This window comes from Alexandromys fortis, unplaced genomic scaffold (assembly GCF_014885135.2).
Source record: "Alexandromys fortis isolate MF-2015 unplaced genomic scaffold, M_Fortis_MF-2015_v1.1 scaffold_377, whole genome shotgun sequence".
Lineage (NCBI taxonomy): Eukaryota > Metazoa > Chordata > Mammalia > Rodentia > Cricetidae > Alexandromys > Alexandromys fortis.
In genome coordinates, this window is record NW_026068257.1 from 80,786 (window position 1) to 99,589 (window position 18,804).

The window sequence follows — 18,804 nt, forward strand, 5'->3', positions numbered from 1 at the left end:
GGAACTCACCAAGGCCAGCTGACCTGGGTCTGAAAAAGCCTGGGTTAAAACCAGTAGCGGACAATGAGGACTACTGAGACCCCAAGAACAATGGCATTGGGTTTTTGATCCTACTGCACCTATTGGTTTTGTGGGAGCCTAGGCAGTTTGGATGCTCACCTTACTAGACCTGGATGGAGGTGGGTGGTCCTGGGACTTCCCACAGGGCAGGGAACCCTGATTGCTCTTTGGGCTGACGAGGGAGGGGGACTTGTTTGGGGGAGGGGAGGGGGAGGGGGAGGGAAAGGGGAGGCGGAGGTGGGGAAGAGACAGAAATCTTTAATAAATAAATAAATGATTCGAAATTGGCACAACGGCATTTGTCTGAGGTGAAAAAAATCCTAAATTCACCTCAACCTGAACACTAGTAAGATTCCCAATAACAATGAGGTTTGTAATTTATTACCTACAATTTATTAATAAAACACTAAGCTCCAAAGCTAGTTGAAACTTAACAGCAACTATAAGTCAGAAGATGAGTGTGGGTCACCTTAATAGGTCAGTTTAAAGCAGCTATCTTCTTTCTCTGTTATCAGTCAATTACGTGTTTATTTGTGTGTGTGTGTGTGTGTGTGTGTGTGTGTGTGTGTGTGCTCATCTGTGAGTCATGCAGAGGCCAGAAAAGGACACTAGACATTCTGCTCTGACATGGTCTCATTCCTAGAACTTCCCACTGACCACGAGTTAGGCTGGTACCCAGTTAGCATGTCCCCCCCCCCCCCCGCAGTATGGTGGTTAAAGCAGGTGTCTTTTAACATTGGTGCTGGGGGTCTAAACTTGGGTCTTCATGTTTGAGCATGCCATTTCCCCAGCTGTAGGTTTAATTTTGAGTTCAGTAATTATGTGGCTTTGACTAACATATTTACAAAGTTTAAAACGCTTTAACTTAGTCATGTTAACCTACAGAACTAAAATTTTATCAAACAGAGCCATGCTGCAGTGATTATGGCTGCTTGCCTTCTGACTAACACCATCTTAGGGCTAACAGGTTTTCTCCCCACCTAGTAGTACATAAAGGTGCATTTCAGACAAAATTCTATCTAAGGGGCGGATGAATGCTATTATAGAAACTAACGGTTCCAAAAGCCTTTATCAAGAGACTTCAAAATTTAACTGCTTTAATGTTAGAAAATTAGGGTAGTCCTCAGAGCAACCCAATCCTTTCATTTCAGAACCACGCCCAGAGTACTCCGGTTCTAAGAGCACTTCACATTTCTCGGTCATCTTGGGTGGGGGACAGTGACAATATAATCAAGAAATCAGTTCTTCCTTTACATGGAACAACTAGACTAGCCCACAATATTGCCAGTGTTTGAATGGGTCCAGGTATAAGGTCACACCATATTATGAAGGCACAGCTAAGTTTGTATACTTTATCAGGCTCAGAACACTATCATCATCTTTCAGTTAGTCCTTCTGGTAGCCCAGAATTTCCAAGTTATCTTCACTGTACAGTAAGAGGTGAATTAAACAACTTAGGACTAAAGCACTCATGTTTCACACAACCGTAGGAAGCAAACAGCAATAGGAACGGTTCAAAAGTAGTCACCAAACAACCAGTCTTCTTTCCACTTTGTACATAAAATTTCCTGGTGAAAACCTTCAGCATGAAATACAGTCAAACTAAGTAAGACGCAAACATCTGCTGTTACCACCAAACAAAAACACTCTAAGGTATTATGTACAGATAACTAAGCTAGAATGACTAACTCAATGAAAGGTCAACTATCACACCCAGTACGCCACTTGTCAGCTCAAGATACAATGCTTTCCACAACCAAACATCCCTTTGTGCCCTAACAGTATCCAAGGTCAGCGTTCCTTCACTATGGAGTAATGTGACCTGTTTCTGAATTTTAGAAAACAGAAGTAAACTCTTTTGTTTGAAATTCTTTCTGTGAAACCTGCTACCCCTTTACCTGTGTCTAGTGATCTGAAGTGTTTCACTGAATGACTCCACCACAAAGTTCTGCTTTGGTGCCACTATCAATGTCACCAATACGTTCAAGTACATTTCTCTTGAGCATGTCTGGAACACTGAGTAAATCAAAGTCACAGAGAAAGCTGAGTTTTAAGAGTGAGACGCCAGCACAGTTTTACATAGTGATTGTATCATTTTCTAATAAAACTATCACTATTGCTCTGTATCTTTGTCAACTTTGGCTATTATCTGTATTTTTAACTTTTAGTGACTTTGCTGGATATAATATAGTAGCATTCACTGAAATCTTAATATGCATTTCCCTGACTAAGCTTGTTGAGTGCCTTTTCCTATAATTAATGGGTTTTTTTGATATTTGTTTTGAGGCAACCGCTTGCTTACCTTAAAACTTGATGCTGGCACTGTCACTAAGACAGAAAGACAACCCACTGACTGGGAGAAGATCTTCACCAACCCCGCAACTGACAAAAGTCTGATCTCCAAAATATATAAAGAACTCAAGAAACTAGACCGTAAAAGGCTAATCAACCCAATTATAAAATGGGGCACTGAGCTGAACAGAGAATTCTCAGCAGAAGTTCAAATGGCCAAAAGACACTTAAGGTCATGCCCAACTTCCTTAGCCATCAGGGAAATGCTTATTAAGACAACTTTAAGATACCATCTTACACCTGTCAGAATGGCTAAAATCAAAAACACCAATGATAGCCTTTGCTGGAGAGGTTGTGGAGAAAGGGGTACACTCATCCATTGCTGGTGGGAATGCAAACTTGTGCAACCACTCTGGAAAGCAGTGTGGAGGTTTCTCAGGAAATTCGGGATCAACCTACCCATGGACCCAGCAATACCACTCTTGGGAATATACCCAAGAGAGGCCTTATCACACAACAAAAGTATATGCTCTACTATGTTTATAGCAGCATTGTTTGTAATAGCCAGAACCTGGAAACAACCTAGATGCCCTTCAATTGAAGAATGGATGAAGAAAGTATGGAATATATACATATTAGAGTACTACTCAGCAGTAAAAAACAAGGACTTCTTGAAGTTTGCAGGCAAATGGATGGAAATAGAAAACACCATCCTGAGTGAGGTAAGCCAGACCCAAAAAGAGGAACATGGGATGTTCTCACTCATATTTGGTTTCTAGCCATAAATAAAGGACATTGAACCTATAATTCGGGTTCTTAGAGAAGCTAAATAAGAAGGAGAACCCAAAGAAAATCATATAGGCATCCTCCTGAATATTAAACTTCATCAGGCGATGAAAGGAGACAGAGACAGAGACCCACATTGGAGCACCGGACTGAAATCTCAAGGTCCAAATCAGGAGCAGAAGGAGAGAGAGCACAAGCAAGGAACTCAGGACCGCGAGGGGTGCACCCATACACTGAGACAATGGGGATGTTCTATCAGGAACTCACCAAGGCCAGCTGGCCTGGGTCTGAAAAAGCCTGGGTCAAAACTGGTCTCGCTGAACATAGCGGACAAGGAGGACTACTGAGACCTCAAGAACAATGGCAACGGGTTTTTGATTCTACTGGACCTATTGGTTTCGTGGGAGCCTAGGCAGTTTCGTGGATGCTCACCTTACTAGACCTGGATGGAGGTGGGTGGTCCTGGGACTTCCCACAGGGCAGGGAACCCTGATTGCTCTTTGGGCTGATGAGGGAGGGAGCTTGATCGGGGGAGGGGGAGGAAATGGGAGGCGGTGGCGGGGAGGAGGCAGAAATCTTTAATAAATAAATAAATAAAACTTGATGCTGGACCTTTTCCCATCTCTTAATGCTGTTTCAATGAAAAGTTCTTTAATGAATATAGATTTTAAAACAATTTCAATTAAGTTAACCTTGCCTTTCACTTCTTAATACTTTGTGCAATTTATCAAGAAATCACTACCCTTTCTAAAGAATTTGTTGATTATTTTTTTGATATTTGGTTACAGCTAATTTAATTGTATAATTCATCTTGAATTAGGTTGTTATACTGCTTGAAGTAAAAGTCAAGGTTAATTTAGGCGTTTTGCCTGCATGTGTATTTGTGTACATGTGCCAGAACCTCCAAAAATGAAGTCACAGTTGTGAGCTAGCACATAGGTGCTGGGAATCGAATTTGGAGCAGCAAGAGCTCTTGATTGTTGAGTCATCTCTCCAACCCAGCGTTCATTTTTATCCAGGCACAAAGGCAACTGATTCAGTAGCACTGATTAATAGCAACTAATTTAGTGGCAGCTTGATAGAAAACCACTCTTACTGAGCTGGGGCAGCTGTAGCACACACCTTTAATTCCAGCACCCAGGAAGCAGAGGTAGGTGGATCTCAGTGAGTTCGAGGCCAGCCTGGTCTACAAATCGAGTTCCAGGACAGTTAAGACTGTTTCATAGAGAAACCCTGTCTTGGAAAACACCAACAAGAAGACACTCTTATTATGGTGTCTCATCACCACTCTATCACTATTTTTTGTATTATAAACATTTTGACTCTGATCTTTAAAATTCTTAAATTAATCTGGGTACTTCTGTGTTTTCCAAAGCTTTAAAGTTGGCTTGTATCTATGGGTCATCAAGTTTGTAGGGCTTATGGGGTTTATGGAAAAATGAACTGAGGGGTTTGGTAGAATTGATGTCTTAATTTCAAGTCTCCAACCCATGCCCTTTCCTCTCCTTTTATCTGTCATTTACTCTTGTTCCAGAGTGTGTGTGTGTGTTAGCTGCTGTAACACCTTGCTAGCTCTAGCTCTGGTCATCTTCCTCAGCAATGTCCATTTTTCCTTCATAGTCTTTACTGTGGCAGTCTTGTATATTTTTTCAAACTGATTTTGGGAGGACTACTGTAAATGTCTGTTTCATTTTTCCAGTATGTGATTACACATACACAGAGGAATATATATTTTGTATACCGACTTTGTGTAGTATTAAAGCTTACAAGTTTTTTTTTTGGATTTTTAAAAGTCAGTCATCAGTTATAAAAACACAGCTTTATTTCTTTTCCAATCCATGGTGGTTTGAACAAGAATGGTCCCCAAATGCTGACATATTTGCATGCTTAGTCTCCAGCTACTGGACTGTTTAAAAAGGACTAAGAGGCATGTCCTTGTTGGAGTAGGTGTGTTGCTGGGGATGTGCTCTGAGGGTCCAAAAGCCCAAGCTCTGTTGTTCATTCAGTCAGCCCCCTCCCTCTCTGCTACCTGTGGATCAAGATATGAAGATGTAAAGTTCTCAGCTATGCTTCAGTGCCATGCCTGTCTGCTTCCCACTATGATAATGAACTAACCCTCTGAAACTGTAAACAAGCCACCAATTAAATGCTTTTATAAAAGTAGCCTTTAGCCAGTGTCTCTTTACAGCAATAGAAGAATAACTAAGACAGAAATTGGTACCAGGCTGTGCCAGCCTGTTCAAGATGCTTGTTGGTGAAAAGTGAATTTTGGGGACTTGGATTAAGAAAGCAAGTGAATGTTGTTGTAGGTGAGGCTGAGCAATCCACCCTCGTAGGAGCTTGGGAGATAGTAGTGCTGAAGGCCAATGTGAACTAAGCAGGCCTAGCTCAACTGTCTTCAGAGGGGAAAAATATCAGCTTACAGAAAAGCCATTCTTGTGATAATCTGGCGGAGAAATGTAGTTTCTTTTTGCCCTTTTCCTAAAAATCTGCCTAAGGCTAATTGAAGAGTTGGATTAATGTCACTGGCAAAAGAGACTTCAAAGACAGTCTAGTATGAACTGTGTCACAGTTATTAGTGATCACCCTTATGTAGATCTATAATGAAAAGGAAAGTGGACAAAGAGAAGCAAGAAATGTACAGTTTGAGTGGAAAAGGAATGCTAGAAAATGTAATATTGGAGCCAAGTCTTGTGCTCAAGATGAAAATGTTAAAGTCTGATGTTTAAATGGAATAAAGGGAGTGGTGACCTCAGGCAAGGCCCCAACCAGCTAACCTTGCAACCTATGAAAATAATAAGCCTAAGATTTTCTTAGCCTAGAAACCACCAGGTCACAATTTATGCAAATACAAGTAATGGAGGGGCCCCAAGTAGGCAGCAGAACCTGGCAGCTTCAGCCACATGGTTCTGATTTTAGTCAAGCATACCGGAAAAAGTTATGGAACCTTCCTCAGTGGTTAAGGAAGGGCACTGATGTCAGGCATTTAGCAAGGAAGTCCCTGCATGGAGGCTCAGAGAAGCCACTGCATGAAGCTGTGGAGGTGAGGCCTGGATTGTGAAGGAGATCCCAAGATATTGGAGGGATCAGAGTGCTGGGCTACCTGCCAAGGAGAGCTGCTAACAGGGAGTGGAACCAGCCCAAGAGAGACAAGTGTATTACAGCCAATAAAGTTGAAAGGAGCCAGAGACCTGAAGAGTACTTTGACATCAGATGCAGGTGCATGCAAAGTTTGGAGCTTGCCCTGCTGGGCTGTGGACTTGCTATGGTCCAGTATTTCATCACTATGCCCTCTCCTTCCTTTTGGAATGGTAATGTATATTCTGTGCCATTGTACGTTGGAAGTATGCAATTTACCTTTTGATTTTAGAGTGGGTTACAATTAAGAGATTGTCTTGAGTCTCAAAAGAGACTGTATTGATTGAAACTGTAAAAGACTATAGGGTCTTATGAAGTTGAGCTAAATGTAGTTTGCCTTTTGATACCATTACAAGTTCATGGGAGCCAGGGAGTGGAATGTGATTCAAATGAGAATAGACCCCCACTAACCCAAACATATGCATATTTAAGTCTCCAGTTGATAAACTGTTTGGAAAAATTTAGGTGTGTCACTGGGAGTGGGCTTTGAGGTTCCAAAAAGCTCAAACCAGGCCCAGTCTCTCTCTGCCTGTTTCCTGTGGATCAGGATGTAAAGTTCTCAGCTACTGCTCCAGCAACATTCCTGTTTGCTTTTCACTATAATAAAGTGGAGTATGTCTTCAATCCCAACATTCTAATCCCAGCATTCAGGGAGGCAGAGACTGGTGGATCTCTGTAAATTCGAGGCCAGCTTGGTCTGCAGAGCAAGTTCCTGGACAGCTAGGGGTCTTACACAGAGAAATCCTGTCTTAAAAGGACAATAAAAGTTCCTTTGGTCATGATGCCTCTTCATAGCAATAGAACAATGACTAAGACATAATCTTTAATTTCTCTTTCTTCCTTGCTCAATTGGCTAGAGTTTTCAGGAGCAGAACTGATGCTGTTTCTTTCTCCCATCACGTTTTTGAACCTGTTTGGAGGAAATGGCACCCAGCAGCACCTCACCATCATATTTTTGAGACACAAATATTTATTTCCGTTGAATTTATCATGAAAGCACTAATAACTGATAACTCTATGTGCCTTATCTTGAAGAAAAGGCCTGTTTTACTTTACTAAGAATTTCTGTCAGGGGGAGGGGAATTTTTTGTTTTTACCAAATACTTTTTAATCGAGATAACCACCAACTTTCCCTTTTATATTAATGTGATTTATTTTAATGGAAGCTCTGAGTATTAGAGTAAACTGGTCTCCTAAAGCAAGCCCATATCTTTATTAAACATGTTAAGATTCAACCTGCAAATAGTTTGCTGAGTTTTTTTTTAAGAATAAATTTTTAACTTTATGTGAATTGGTATAAAGGTGTCAGATAGATCCCCTGGAACTGGATTTTTAGACAGTTGTGAGCTGCCATGTGGTTGCCGGGAATTGAACCCGGGTCCTCTGGAAGAACAGTCAGAGTTCTTAATCGCTGAGCCATCTCTCCAGCCCCTAATTTGCTGAGTTTTTAAGATCATAATTATTAACACACATTAATGGGTTTCACAATGACACATTTTTCAAGATTTGGGGGATTATATTTATATACTGGTTGATTTCTTGTTATTGCCAGGTTTGCTAAAGTGCTGTGCAAGCTTTTATGAAGTTGGGAAGTATTATTATTTTTATTCATGTATGTGTGTATGACCCTGCATGAATGTACCACATGTGTAAAAGTTCAACTGAGACTAAAAGAGTATAATTGGCAGTTTCTCTCCTGCCTGCCAGTTCCCTAACAACCACTCTGAGGCTTTACATTAACTACTGTTTGGCTATCATCTCAGGTTTACTATTAACTAGCTCTTACAACTTAAATTAACCCATTCCATTTAACTACATACTGCCACGTGCCCTGTGATGCTCTGGCAACTTACTCATTTGGCAGCTGCTGGTGTCTCCCTGACTCTACACCTTCTTTCTCCCTGTATCTGTCTGGATTTCCCACCTAGCTCTATTCTGTCCTGCTACAGGCCAAAGCAGCTTCTTTATTCACCAATGGTAATAAACACATTCACGCATAGAGAGGGGCATCCTACATCAGAAGATGGTTAGGTTCCTTGGAACTGGAGTTACAAGTAGTTGTGAGCCACTGTGCTGGACGTTGGGAACAGAACATGGATCATATGCAAGGGCAGTAAGTGCTCATAATTGCTGAACAACCTTTCCAATTCCTGTCTTTTTATATGTATCTGTAAGGTTATAAATAGACGTTAATGTCTTTGTAGTTTAGATCACTACTAAAATAATCTAGCCTAGAAATTTAAGGTGTTTCAATACAAATCCATTTTCTTGAACAATAATATTTTCTATTTTTCTATCAGTTGAGCTAAACTTTTCATCTTAGCCTTTACATTTATTAGCATAAAGTTACTTATATCTTATTGTCCTTCAACAAGAGTCCTACTTCTCTCTGAAGTATGGCAGGCATCAGGTCTTTTCACCCCTTAACATAATAGTTTGGAATACTACACCTTTCAGGGTCACAGCACAAGTCACTAGACTTGGATATAAACATTTAAAAGACAATACTCAACTATTCCAATCATCTTCTAAAGCATTTATTTTCCTCTAGCACAATCACAAATCACATGTGTTCATCTCTGCTCTATACTAGCGCCCTTAGTACCATTGTTTCCTTTATCTTTACTGATATTAAGTCTTTCTAGACACATAAACTTTTAATCTTTTCATCAAGAGGATACTTACTTTCTGCTACTGTTTCTTTCTACTTTGATAAAATCCTTATTCCACTGTCTGAACCAGCTTGCTTTTGTGTATGAAGGCCAGAGGATAACTCTGGGTGGCATTTTCCATGTGCTGTCCATTTCCTCTGGCCTGGAACTTGCCAAGTAGGTTAAATTAACTGACCAGTGATTCCCCAAGCCCTTCTCTGTATCCCTAGTGCTGGGATTACAGGCCCACACCACCACACGAAGTTAGTTTATTATGCAAACTTTCTGTGTCTCCTACTCAGATCTTCTCGAAAGCTTACTGAGATATCTTCACAGGCCAATTGTGTGATATCTTTCGTCCTCAATTTCCAACTATTTGAGTGTTTCCTGTTTGTTTGTTCTACCAGTTACTAAAGCTATAGTAGTACACTATGGGGATAAGGTTTTCTCTATATGTCTTTTTAGGTCTAGTGACTTTAGATTTTTAAGACATAAATATTTATTTCTGTTGAATTTATCATGAAAGCACTAATATCCTTCATTATCTCTAGTGACACTGGAGTTCACAGCTTCACCTGCATTGTCAACCCAGGCCTCGTCTGATTAATGTGTACATGACATAGTTTTCCCATTTTTGTATTTATCTGTTTTTCTTTTTTATTTAACTAAAACTCTGTTTGCATTTGGGTGTTTTCCCTACATGCATACCTGCGTACCACTGTGTGCCTGCTTCCTCCTACAGAGGCCAAAGAGTGTGTGGATCCCTGAGACTGGAGCTACAGATGATTATTATCCATCTCATGGATGTTGGGAATTAAATGCAGGTCCTCTGGAAGAGCAGCCAGTGCTTTTAAATGCTAAGTCTTCTCTCTAGTCACCCCCCCACTGTGTTCCTAAATTTAAAATGTCTTTATATTCAATATGTAAATTTCTGAGTTTTCTCTACCTGTCCCCGCCCCCTTAATTTATTGAGATAGGGCCTCAGAATGTATGTCTGACTACCCCTGAAACTTACTAAGTAGACCAGGATGATCTTCAACTTTGGTTGATATTTCTGCTTGCCAACTGCTGGAATGATCTTAATTTCAATGTTTGTTTCTTTTACATTTACTATGGTTTCTGACAAAAATCAGGTGGTTGCAACCTGTCATGTGGGTGCTGGGAATCGAACCTCTGAAGAGCAGCCCTGCTCTTAACCACTGACCCATTCCAATTTTCTGAGCTCCGGTGTGTCTTTATGTTTGCTTTTAGTGTTGAAGAATATCCTTAGTATAAATGGAATTCTAGGTAAGCATCCTCTTTTTTTGCCGCTCTAAAAAACCATTCTGTTTGGGCTTTAGTAGTTTAAGTGACAGATTGCTGTTACTTGACTGACATTACTTCGAAGCTCTGGTAGCATTCTTTTCTTTTTCTTTTTCTTTTGGGGGGGGGGTCTATTTTGTTGGTTGGTTTTGTTTTTTAAGTCAGGATCACATTATGCTGCCCTGGCTGGCCTCAAACTCAGAACTTAACAAGTGGAGAAATTTTCAAGTGGTTCAACTGTCAGCTAAGTGAGTGAGGTAAACCACTTTACCAATGGTAGGTCAATTATGTTTGACTGGAATAATCTGTGACAATTATCTTGAAACAAAAAGATCATACACTGTTAGCATTTGGCAGCTCCTATCTGTGTGAAAGGGCATCTTTCAAGATTAAATTCACAAAATCTCATTACAGATCAGTATCAACAGATGAGCACTTACAATCAAATTTTATGACCAACATTGAAACCGCTTACTTGAATCTTAAGTAAAATGTTGAATTCTATCCAAAAGAATTCCATCCCAGTAATTACAAAAAACAAACAAAAAAACAACCCACCAAATTGTACTCACTACCATATTACAATTTTATTTGTTTGAAAAATTTCCAATACAGGTTTGTCTTTTAAACTAAAAAGGACCTGTGATCTGTCTCCGTGGAAATTTTCCATGCACACTAACGTTTATCTTTCACTAACCATTACCTGTACTTTCTAAGTTACTCAAGACTCCCTTCTCTAAAACAGAGGACAGCAAGAAAACAAAAAGAACCAATTCGATCAGCTTTACATGTTTGTCTCACGAAATCTCAGTAATCTTCACTAACTACTGATATTTTTCTCTTCCATTTATGCCACTCCTCCCCCCTTCGCCCCATCATTAACTAATGTCAGCTAATCTAGATTTCCTAAATTCTGTATAGGTGCTCCCTCTGAGCACAAAGGTCTATTAGCAACCAAAAGTAAAACTTTACAGTGTTTTTCATGAATCCTCAAAGAGATCTGTGATACACTGTAAGTAAAAGCCATGCCCCTGTACACTGGCAAAACAGTGTAGTACAAAGAGTAAAGAATGTTGATAAACAGGTTGGGATGAAATAGTTCAGGAATAAATAAGTACCCAGCTCAAAGCATGAACTCCTGTATTATTTTGACATCTGTTTGAAGGGACAAAAGCTATATGCTGAAAACGGTTGGCACTTTGACACACACCAGGTCAGAGCTATCAACTACTGAGAATCCTGTGTGTTCACTGCCATGCAATTCAGTAAAACATTGCGATAAAACCAGTAAGAATGATCAATTAAGCCCAGCTCTTGCAATTACGTCTTTAATCATCTACGAGAAAAGGCAAAGTATCCAAACATATGCCTGCTGCAATACAACACAGTAATTGTCTCAAAGAAAAGCACAAGACTGACAAACTACTGCTACCAGACTTACATAATTAACAGATACTCTCAAAAACAACACCCTGCCATGTCAAAGAAAATAGTTCTTTTGTAGTCAATGATAAAATTAAGATTTCAGTGTAAAAATTTAAATACTGGAAATTTTGTATCTTATTCTCATAGCTCATCCAGTCTTAAGGTCTCTTCTGACGAGACTTCCATGGTTAACAAATAGAATTCTTGGATCTGTTAACATTTAATCAACTATATAATTCAGCTGAACCATTTTCCAAATGACCAATGTCTATCACCAAATCACGCATAGGGCTTCACTATCTTTACGGGTTTTACTTTGTCTAGAGAAAACAAGATCTGAAATGGTTATTTACTATAGTTACAACAGAAGTGGTGTCCAGAGGTTAGTTATAATCTGTACCTGACCAAAACTAAATCCCAGGAGACTCAAGAGTCCAAACATACCCTGACTAAACCATTTCTTGCCTGACACTGTAATTAATTCTGAAATTTCAGTTTCAGAAATACTCAATGGCAGTTTAGTCATATAAAAATACCTTGATGTTTCTATTTACTGGTATGAGTGTGCCATGTGACCAATGAGAACTAGTTTGTTAAGTGATAAATGTAGGGTATGGTGACATACGTTTGTAATTCTAGTTACTTGAGAAACTAAGTCAGAAGATTCAAAATTCGAAAAAGGCCTGTTTCGGATACAGGGCAAGCTCAAGGCCAGAATGGCTACTTTCTTAGCAACAATTTGTTAAAACAGAAATTAAAAGGGCTGGAGAAGTAGGGCATCTGCCTAGCATGCAAGCATAAGATCCTTAGTTCAATCTCTAGAATTTAAAAGGTGTGTGTGTGTGTATGTGCATTAACAAAAGTTTTTTTGCTAGATGCAATTTAAGGTTTTCTTCATGAATACATTTATTTCTAAGTCCCAATCAATTCTTATCTTGAATTTGGAAACATCATAGAAAACTTCCTGAGCTAGGTTTAAGTAGCAAATTAAAAATATGTATAGATTTTGTTTTTCTCAAACTAGCTTCCTTTATTTGCTGGAACTAATTAACAAGGGGGTGGGGTGATCTACAACTTAGTTTAAAAAATGCGCACTATCCGTGCGTACGAGACTAAACTCATCTAGAATAGTCAAGAGAAGGAAGCCTACCTCCAGTGAGCTATTTCCAAGCTTGCTTTGATTTTTAATGGGTCCTGCCTCACGCCCATATACAGTACGATGAGTGCCGCGGAGGTGGCTGAAGCAACTAGCCCTTCAACTTTTTTTTTAATTGTTGGGTTTGAATTTTAAGCAATTTTAACCAGTAAAAAAAACTTTAAACAGTCTGCAAGTTTTTCAAAACGCTAAACAGAGTTATCATTTGACAAGGCAATTCCATTCCCAACAATACACCAAAGGGGACTGAAAGTCTAGGTCCCTGCAAAAACCTGAACCCAGAAGTTGAGAGCAGTACTGTCCATAATGGTCAAAAGAGAAAACAACTGAAACAGCCATCAACCAGTGACTACTTCTGAAAATTGGTACATAGACACAATGGAGTATTATCTAGCCATGAAAGGAATGAAGTACTAATACATTTTGCAACATGGATGAAACTTAAGAAACATTAAAGAGGCTCAGGAATCTTTGATCTCAGCAGCATCTCTGTGAGTTTGAGGCCAGCTAAGGCTACATAGTGACAACTTGTCTCAAAAATTTTTCAAAGAAGGAAAGAAACTAGTTATAAAAGACCACATCATATACACTTTCATTTACATAAAATGTGCACAAACAGGCAAATCCATGGAGACAGATGAAGGGGAAAAAGAGAACAGGGCTTTTTTGGGATATGTGTGTGAAAATACTCTAAAACTGACTGTGGTGACAGCTGCAAAACATTGTGACCACACTAAAAATCACTAACATGCCAGCAATAGGCAAGCCCTATGGTACGTGAATTGCATCTCATAAAACTGTCATTAAAAGCCAAGGTTTGGTGGTGGAGACATGGCTCAGCAGTTAAGAGCCTCCGAGGGCACCATTTGATTCTCCTCCCCAATGCATAGTAGTTCTACTTAACCCTTCTGACTTCTTCCAAAATAAACAGCATTTATAATGGGATCTAAAGCCCCTAGGGGATTCCCGCTTCTTCTCAAATACCTAGAGTAAACAACTAATTTTAGCAAAAATCCTTTACTGGGCTTTCTAGCTTACCTATACTAACTAGCCTTAATTTAAATAATCAACCAGTTAGGATAAACCACAAGAATATTGTGAGCTATGCTACAGGATCATTACAGGTGACAGAACAGTAGTTGTTTTTCACTTTAAGAAAAACTTAAAGCAAAATAAAATAATGGAGAAACATGCACCTTCTAAATAATGCACCAGTACTCTTATATTGTACTAAATAATAGCATAATTTATTTAAATGTCCTTAAGGTTCTGTGAAATCATAACATCAAACAAACCCATAAAATGTACTAACTAAAAGTACATGTGCCTAACTAGCAATCAAATATAGTTTCTATATCTTTTTTTTAAGGAATATACCATGACACAGAGCAAGCATTTTAATTTTTTTTAAATATTTATTTATTTACTATACAATATTCTTTCTGCGTGTATGCCTGAAGGCCAGAAGAGGGCACCAGACCTCATTACAGATGGTTGTGAGCCACCATGTGGTTGCTGGGAATTGAACTCAGGACCTTTGGAAGAGCAGGCAATGCTCTTAACCACTGAGCCATCTCTCCAGCCCCCAGAGCAAGCATTTTAAAACGTGACTAGATCCAGGTCATTTTTTTCCCTTAATACAGAAAGTTTTACAAAGCCAAGTTTTTTTTTTTTCCTTTTGTTGTATTTTAGTGACCTAGAATTTGCTATGTAGACCAGGCTGGCCTCAAACTCAGAAAAATCTGCCTGCTTTTGCCTACTCAGGGCTGGGATTAATGACATAAACCAGCCACATCTTTTGCCCAGCCCAAAGCAAACTTAACTGACAGATAACACTGCATATTTTTAGGTACAACATAATGTTTTTAAGTGTATATATACTGGTTGAGCATATTGAATTCACAAATTTTATCTCACAAGGCTATCATATTTGTGCTTAGAGCTCAGACCATATGTTCTCTTCACATTTTTCAATACAACAACCACTAACCTTGCTATGATAGAAGTCTTCTTAAATTTATTCTAACTATAATAATGTATCTTTTACTGGTCCAATTTTAATGTTACTTTCACTTAGGACACAAAAAAATAGAAGTTACTCTGCTAGACAACTTTGCAAAATAGCATCCCTTGGATGAGTTAAATTAGCACGAAACAAAAGTCGAAAAAAAAAATTAACATTAAAAATACTCATTAGAAAATCCAAGTCTTTGACAATTATTTGAACAGGATTGGATTTGGGGAGGAAGGGAGGGACTGGTAATATTTCAGAGTAACGGAGATGTCAAGGAAAATAATCTTCAATTGGATAAAAAAAAATGTAAAAAAAAAAACACTAACAAACTGTATCTTCAACATCAGAAGAGCAAGAAGGCTAGAAAATGCTGAACTCACTTGTTTATACTGAGCTCCTTGAGTGGAGATTTGTCTTATCTTTGAATTCTTGGTGCCTGGCACAGGAATCAATAAACACTTGCTATATTAGAAAAAAGAGCAATGTATCTTGACAAGAATTCTTACCCCAAAGGGGGGAGGGGGCGGTGACTGAAGCTAAAAGCAAATAGTAGGTTGCTTTCCCCCTTTTCTCTACAACTTTCACCCAACTAGTTAAAGTGTCTGTAATCACATAAAGGTACATTTGATTTAAAGGGCTCTAGATCAGTTTAAAATACATGAATCGCTATCAGGTGTTTATGAAAAATTTTAAATGAAAATAAACTGAGATACAATCAAATTTAAACTTAATGTAAAATTTAAAGTAGATGAAAACAGTGGTAGGCTTAAATTCCCTTTCGCCAAAGACTAACAAGATATAAAAATTTTTAAATAACTCTCTTTCCCTTATAGAGCTAGTCATGCACTATAAGCATAAATTTTTTTCTAAACAAATTTCTCATAGACCCAGCAAGATATTCCTATCAGTTATAAAGACCACAAAGTCCCGAGTAGTGAACACAGCAAGCACCAGGGGGCCTCCCAGGAATAACTTGATACTAAAGGAAAAGGTAAATAAGAAAGAGTTCCTGGTTTAAAAAAAAAAAAAGGCAACTTCTGCTGCTGGAAGGCTTTAATATCCGAAGCAAATATACAAAGGTTTTTACAGCGGATAGAAGCGTTGTACTTTAGTTGAAAAAGTCCCTACACAATCGTCTTTGGTAAACTTCCAAACACATGCAAACTGCTTCGCTATAGTAAACAAAAGCAATACACGGGCATTCATTAGGTGTCCGACAAAGAGGACTCTTAATCATTCAAAGAGACAATTCTTGTTTTACACACTCCCCAAACAATTAGCGACGACGCGAATTTTAGAGTAAAAGGGTTCTTTTGACCAAGACCCGCCTTTAACTTTAAACAGTATCCCACAACAGATCAATCCGTTTAACTACTGGTCTCTCCATCAAGTCTTTTCTCATGTTCCCACCAATACAAAACTAATCAATAAAAAGCAAGAGAGCCCGAAACTTCAAATGCTGCGAAGACTTGTAAAAATACCTTTTAAGCCCAGGAGAGGCTGTTACAACAAACATTTACTAAGTTTGTGCAGAAAATTAAACTCAGCTCAAACGTGTTATAATTTTAAGCCCCCCCATTATAATCCCCTTTCGGCTCCACGTATTCTCGCGTTTCGTATTTCTAACGGACATCTCCAAACCGATACAAGACTTTTACTATTTTTTTGTACGCCAGACAATAAATGGTAAACTATTCATCCTATCCTCTCCTTACGCCGTTCTAGAGCATCCAGTTTTTAAAAAAATGCAAACGATACGAGCCGCGGATCGTTTCTTTTTCTTTCTCTTTTTTTTTTAATGGTAAAATTCACTGCCGGAACGACAATCGGAGGCAGCCAAGGGCAACCAACGCACAAAGAGAACAGAGAAGAAACACACATTCCACGGACACACAATGCGCAGCAGCAGGCATCGTCGCCCCTTCTAGGGAAGGGTTACCGGAGGCCAGCACACCGGCCCAGCGGAGTCCCGCCGCCTCCCGGGAAGGCTGTCCCCGCCGAGGGGGCCCGGGCCTCGGCCCGGCCTCTCCGCCGGCCCGCCCGCCATCCAGCGCTCCGGGGCTTCCGGGGCCACCTAGCCCGCCCGCCCTCTTGCCCGGGCTCGGCTCGAGCGGGAAGGGCCCCGGGATCCGGCGCCGCACTCACCCTCCAGCAGGCGGGTGATGAGGCTGTCCACGTTCAGCTCCCCGTCCGCCATCTTGTCGGCACCAGACTCTCCTCCCCGCAGCGGGAACAAGGGCTTCTCGGCGGTGGCGGCGGTGGTGGCGGCAGCGGCTCCGCGTTCTCACCTACGAGTCACGCGGCGTTTCGACCCCGGCTCCAACTCCCCCTGGGCGCGGGCCCTCCCCCCACCCCCTCCCCGCCGAGCAGCGAGGGCGCGCTCACAAGCCCGGCGAAACCCACTAGAAATAAATAAATAAACAAGCGGGGCCCCACGAACCGGGCCGCGTCAGACCCCAGCCGCCACCGCCGCCTCCTCCTCCTTCTCCTCCTCCTCCTCCTGCTGCTCGGCACCGCCCAGCTCCGCAATGCTCTCCGGCGCCGCGGGTAGCCCCGCCCCCAGCGTCACTCCCTCCCCCTCCGCCCTGCACCCGCCTCGCTGCCGCGCTGAGCCGTGCGCACGCGCGCCACGTCCCCCTCCCCGGCGACTCCGGCTCCTGGCCTTTGCCTCCGCCGCAGCTACCGCGCAGGTGCGGCTTCCTCCCGCGCCCGGTCCGCTGCGCCCGACTGTCGCGACTGCGCAGGCGCAGGGCGGAGCCAGCCTTGCGGCGCCGGAGTGAAAGCAGAGCCCGCGTAGGCACGAATGACCTTCCTCTTCTCTCCTACCTAGGGCTTGGGGTTTCCGCAGTTAGCGATAGCGTTCCTCCCGCCTTGCTTTCTTTTCTTGGCTTCATTTTCCGCTTTTGCAAACAATTCCTCATGTTTCCGCTAATCCGGAGACGTGTGCTGCTGTTACCCGTGTTGGAAAGCCAGGTGTGTTGTAAGCAGAAGGAGACTTTTCTGTTGAAAACTACTGACATTGCAAATGAGGGGGTTCCTTATTTTTTTTACCAGAGTGGCTGACTCTCCAGGTGGCCCTGGGTGAAACAAGCATCAAAGTGGACCCCTCTTTTTTACTCTCCCTCCCGGTTTCTGCTTCTGGAGCCCTTTCATCATATCTAACATCTCCATACGCGCTAGATACCACTTTTCTGTAATGTGTTTCTGTTCTTTGCTTGATAATATTGCGTAGTCTTCTTATCTTGTGATAGTTTAAACATTTTTCTTCTGCATTGGTTTCTAGGGGATAAAATCACACGCGTTGGGCTTGAGACCCGTCTAATCCCGGCACGCACTTGGGAGGTGGAGGCAGAAGTTTCCAAAACTCAAGGTCATTGTCAACTACGAAACGGGCAGGGTAGCTTGTGCTAAAGGAGTTCCTGTCTCAAGAAACCAACCAAAGACACCACATTGATCTTTGTGTCTGCACCATCCACTAAGTATCTGGTTCATACAAGACAGGGAGAAATAGAAACTCAGAAACTTGGAAAGGTTCGTTGTTCACCGTTCCTTCACCAAAGGACAAAAGAGTAGCCACGGGAAAGATTTAAGCAAAAATTTGAGGAGGTCAGGTCAAAGCTTTTTAGTTTTTGCTTTGTTTTTCGATACAGGGTTTCTCTGTAGCCCTGGCTGTCTTGGAACTCGTTCTGCAGACCAGGCTGGCCTCCAACTCACAGAGAGCCACCTGCTTCTGCCTCCGGAGTGCTGGAATTAAAGGCGTGCACCACCATCACCACCCGGCCAGGTCAAAACTTTTAACTATTCCCAAGTGTGTGCTTCCTGCCTCCACCTCCCCCAACTCAGACTTCATGATGTTGGGGGGGCAAGGCCATGTGTGCTTTCCTTGATCACACAGCAAAACACTTACTGAGATCATGTGTCCTGGTCCTAATGTATATGTCATACAGCGTCATCTCATTTAACCCTTACAGCAAGTCCTA

The 18,804-nt window shown here is 41.1% G+C and overlaps 1 protein-coding gene across 2 annotated transcripts in view; it reads right to left on the reverse strand.

Moving 5' to 3' along the window:
* The window catches only part of Ppp1cb (protein phosphatase 1 catalytic subunit beta), a 33,737-nt gene extending 16,365 nt beyond the window's left edge, over positions 1–17,372 (reverse strand). The window contains exons 1-2 of one of the 2 annotated variants that reach the window (XM_050131583.1): positions 17,265–17,372; positions 16,970–17,112 (exon numbers count right to left, since the gene is read on the reverse strand). In XM_050131583.1, the coding sequence (XP_049987540.1) occupies positions 16,970–17,021 (52 nt within the window). In that variant the 5' untranslated portion in view covers positions 17,022–17,112; positions 17,265–17,372. Of the gene's footprint in view, positions 1–16,969; positions 17,213–17,264 lie in introns of those variants that run through there. The other variant, XM_050131582.1, reaches the window with a different exon arrangement.
* Between the last annotated feature and the right edge of the window lie 1,432 nt (positions 17,373–18,804).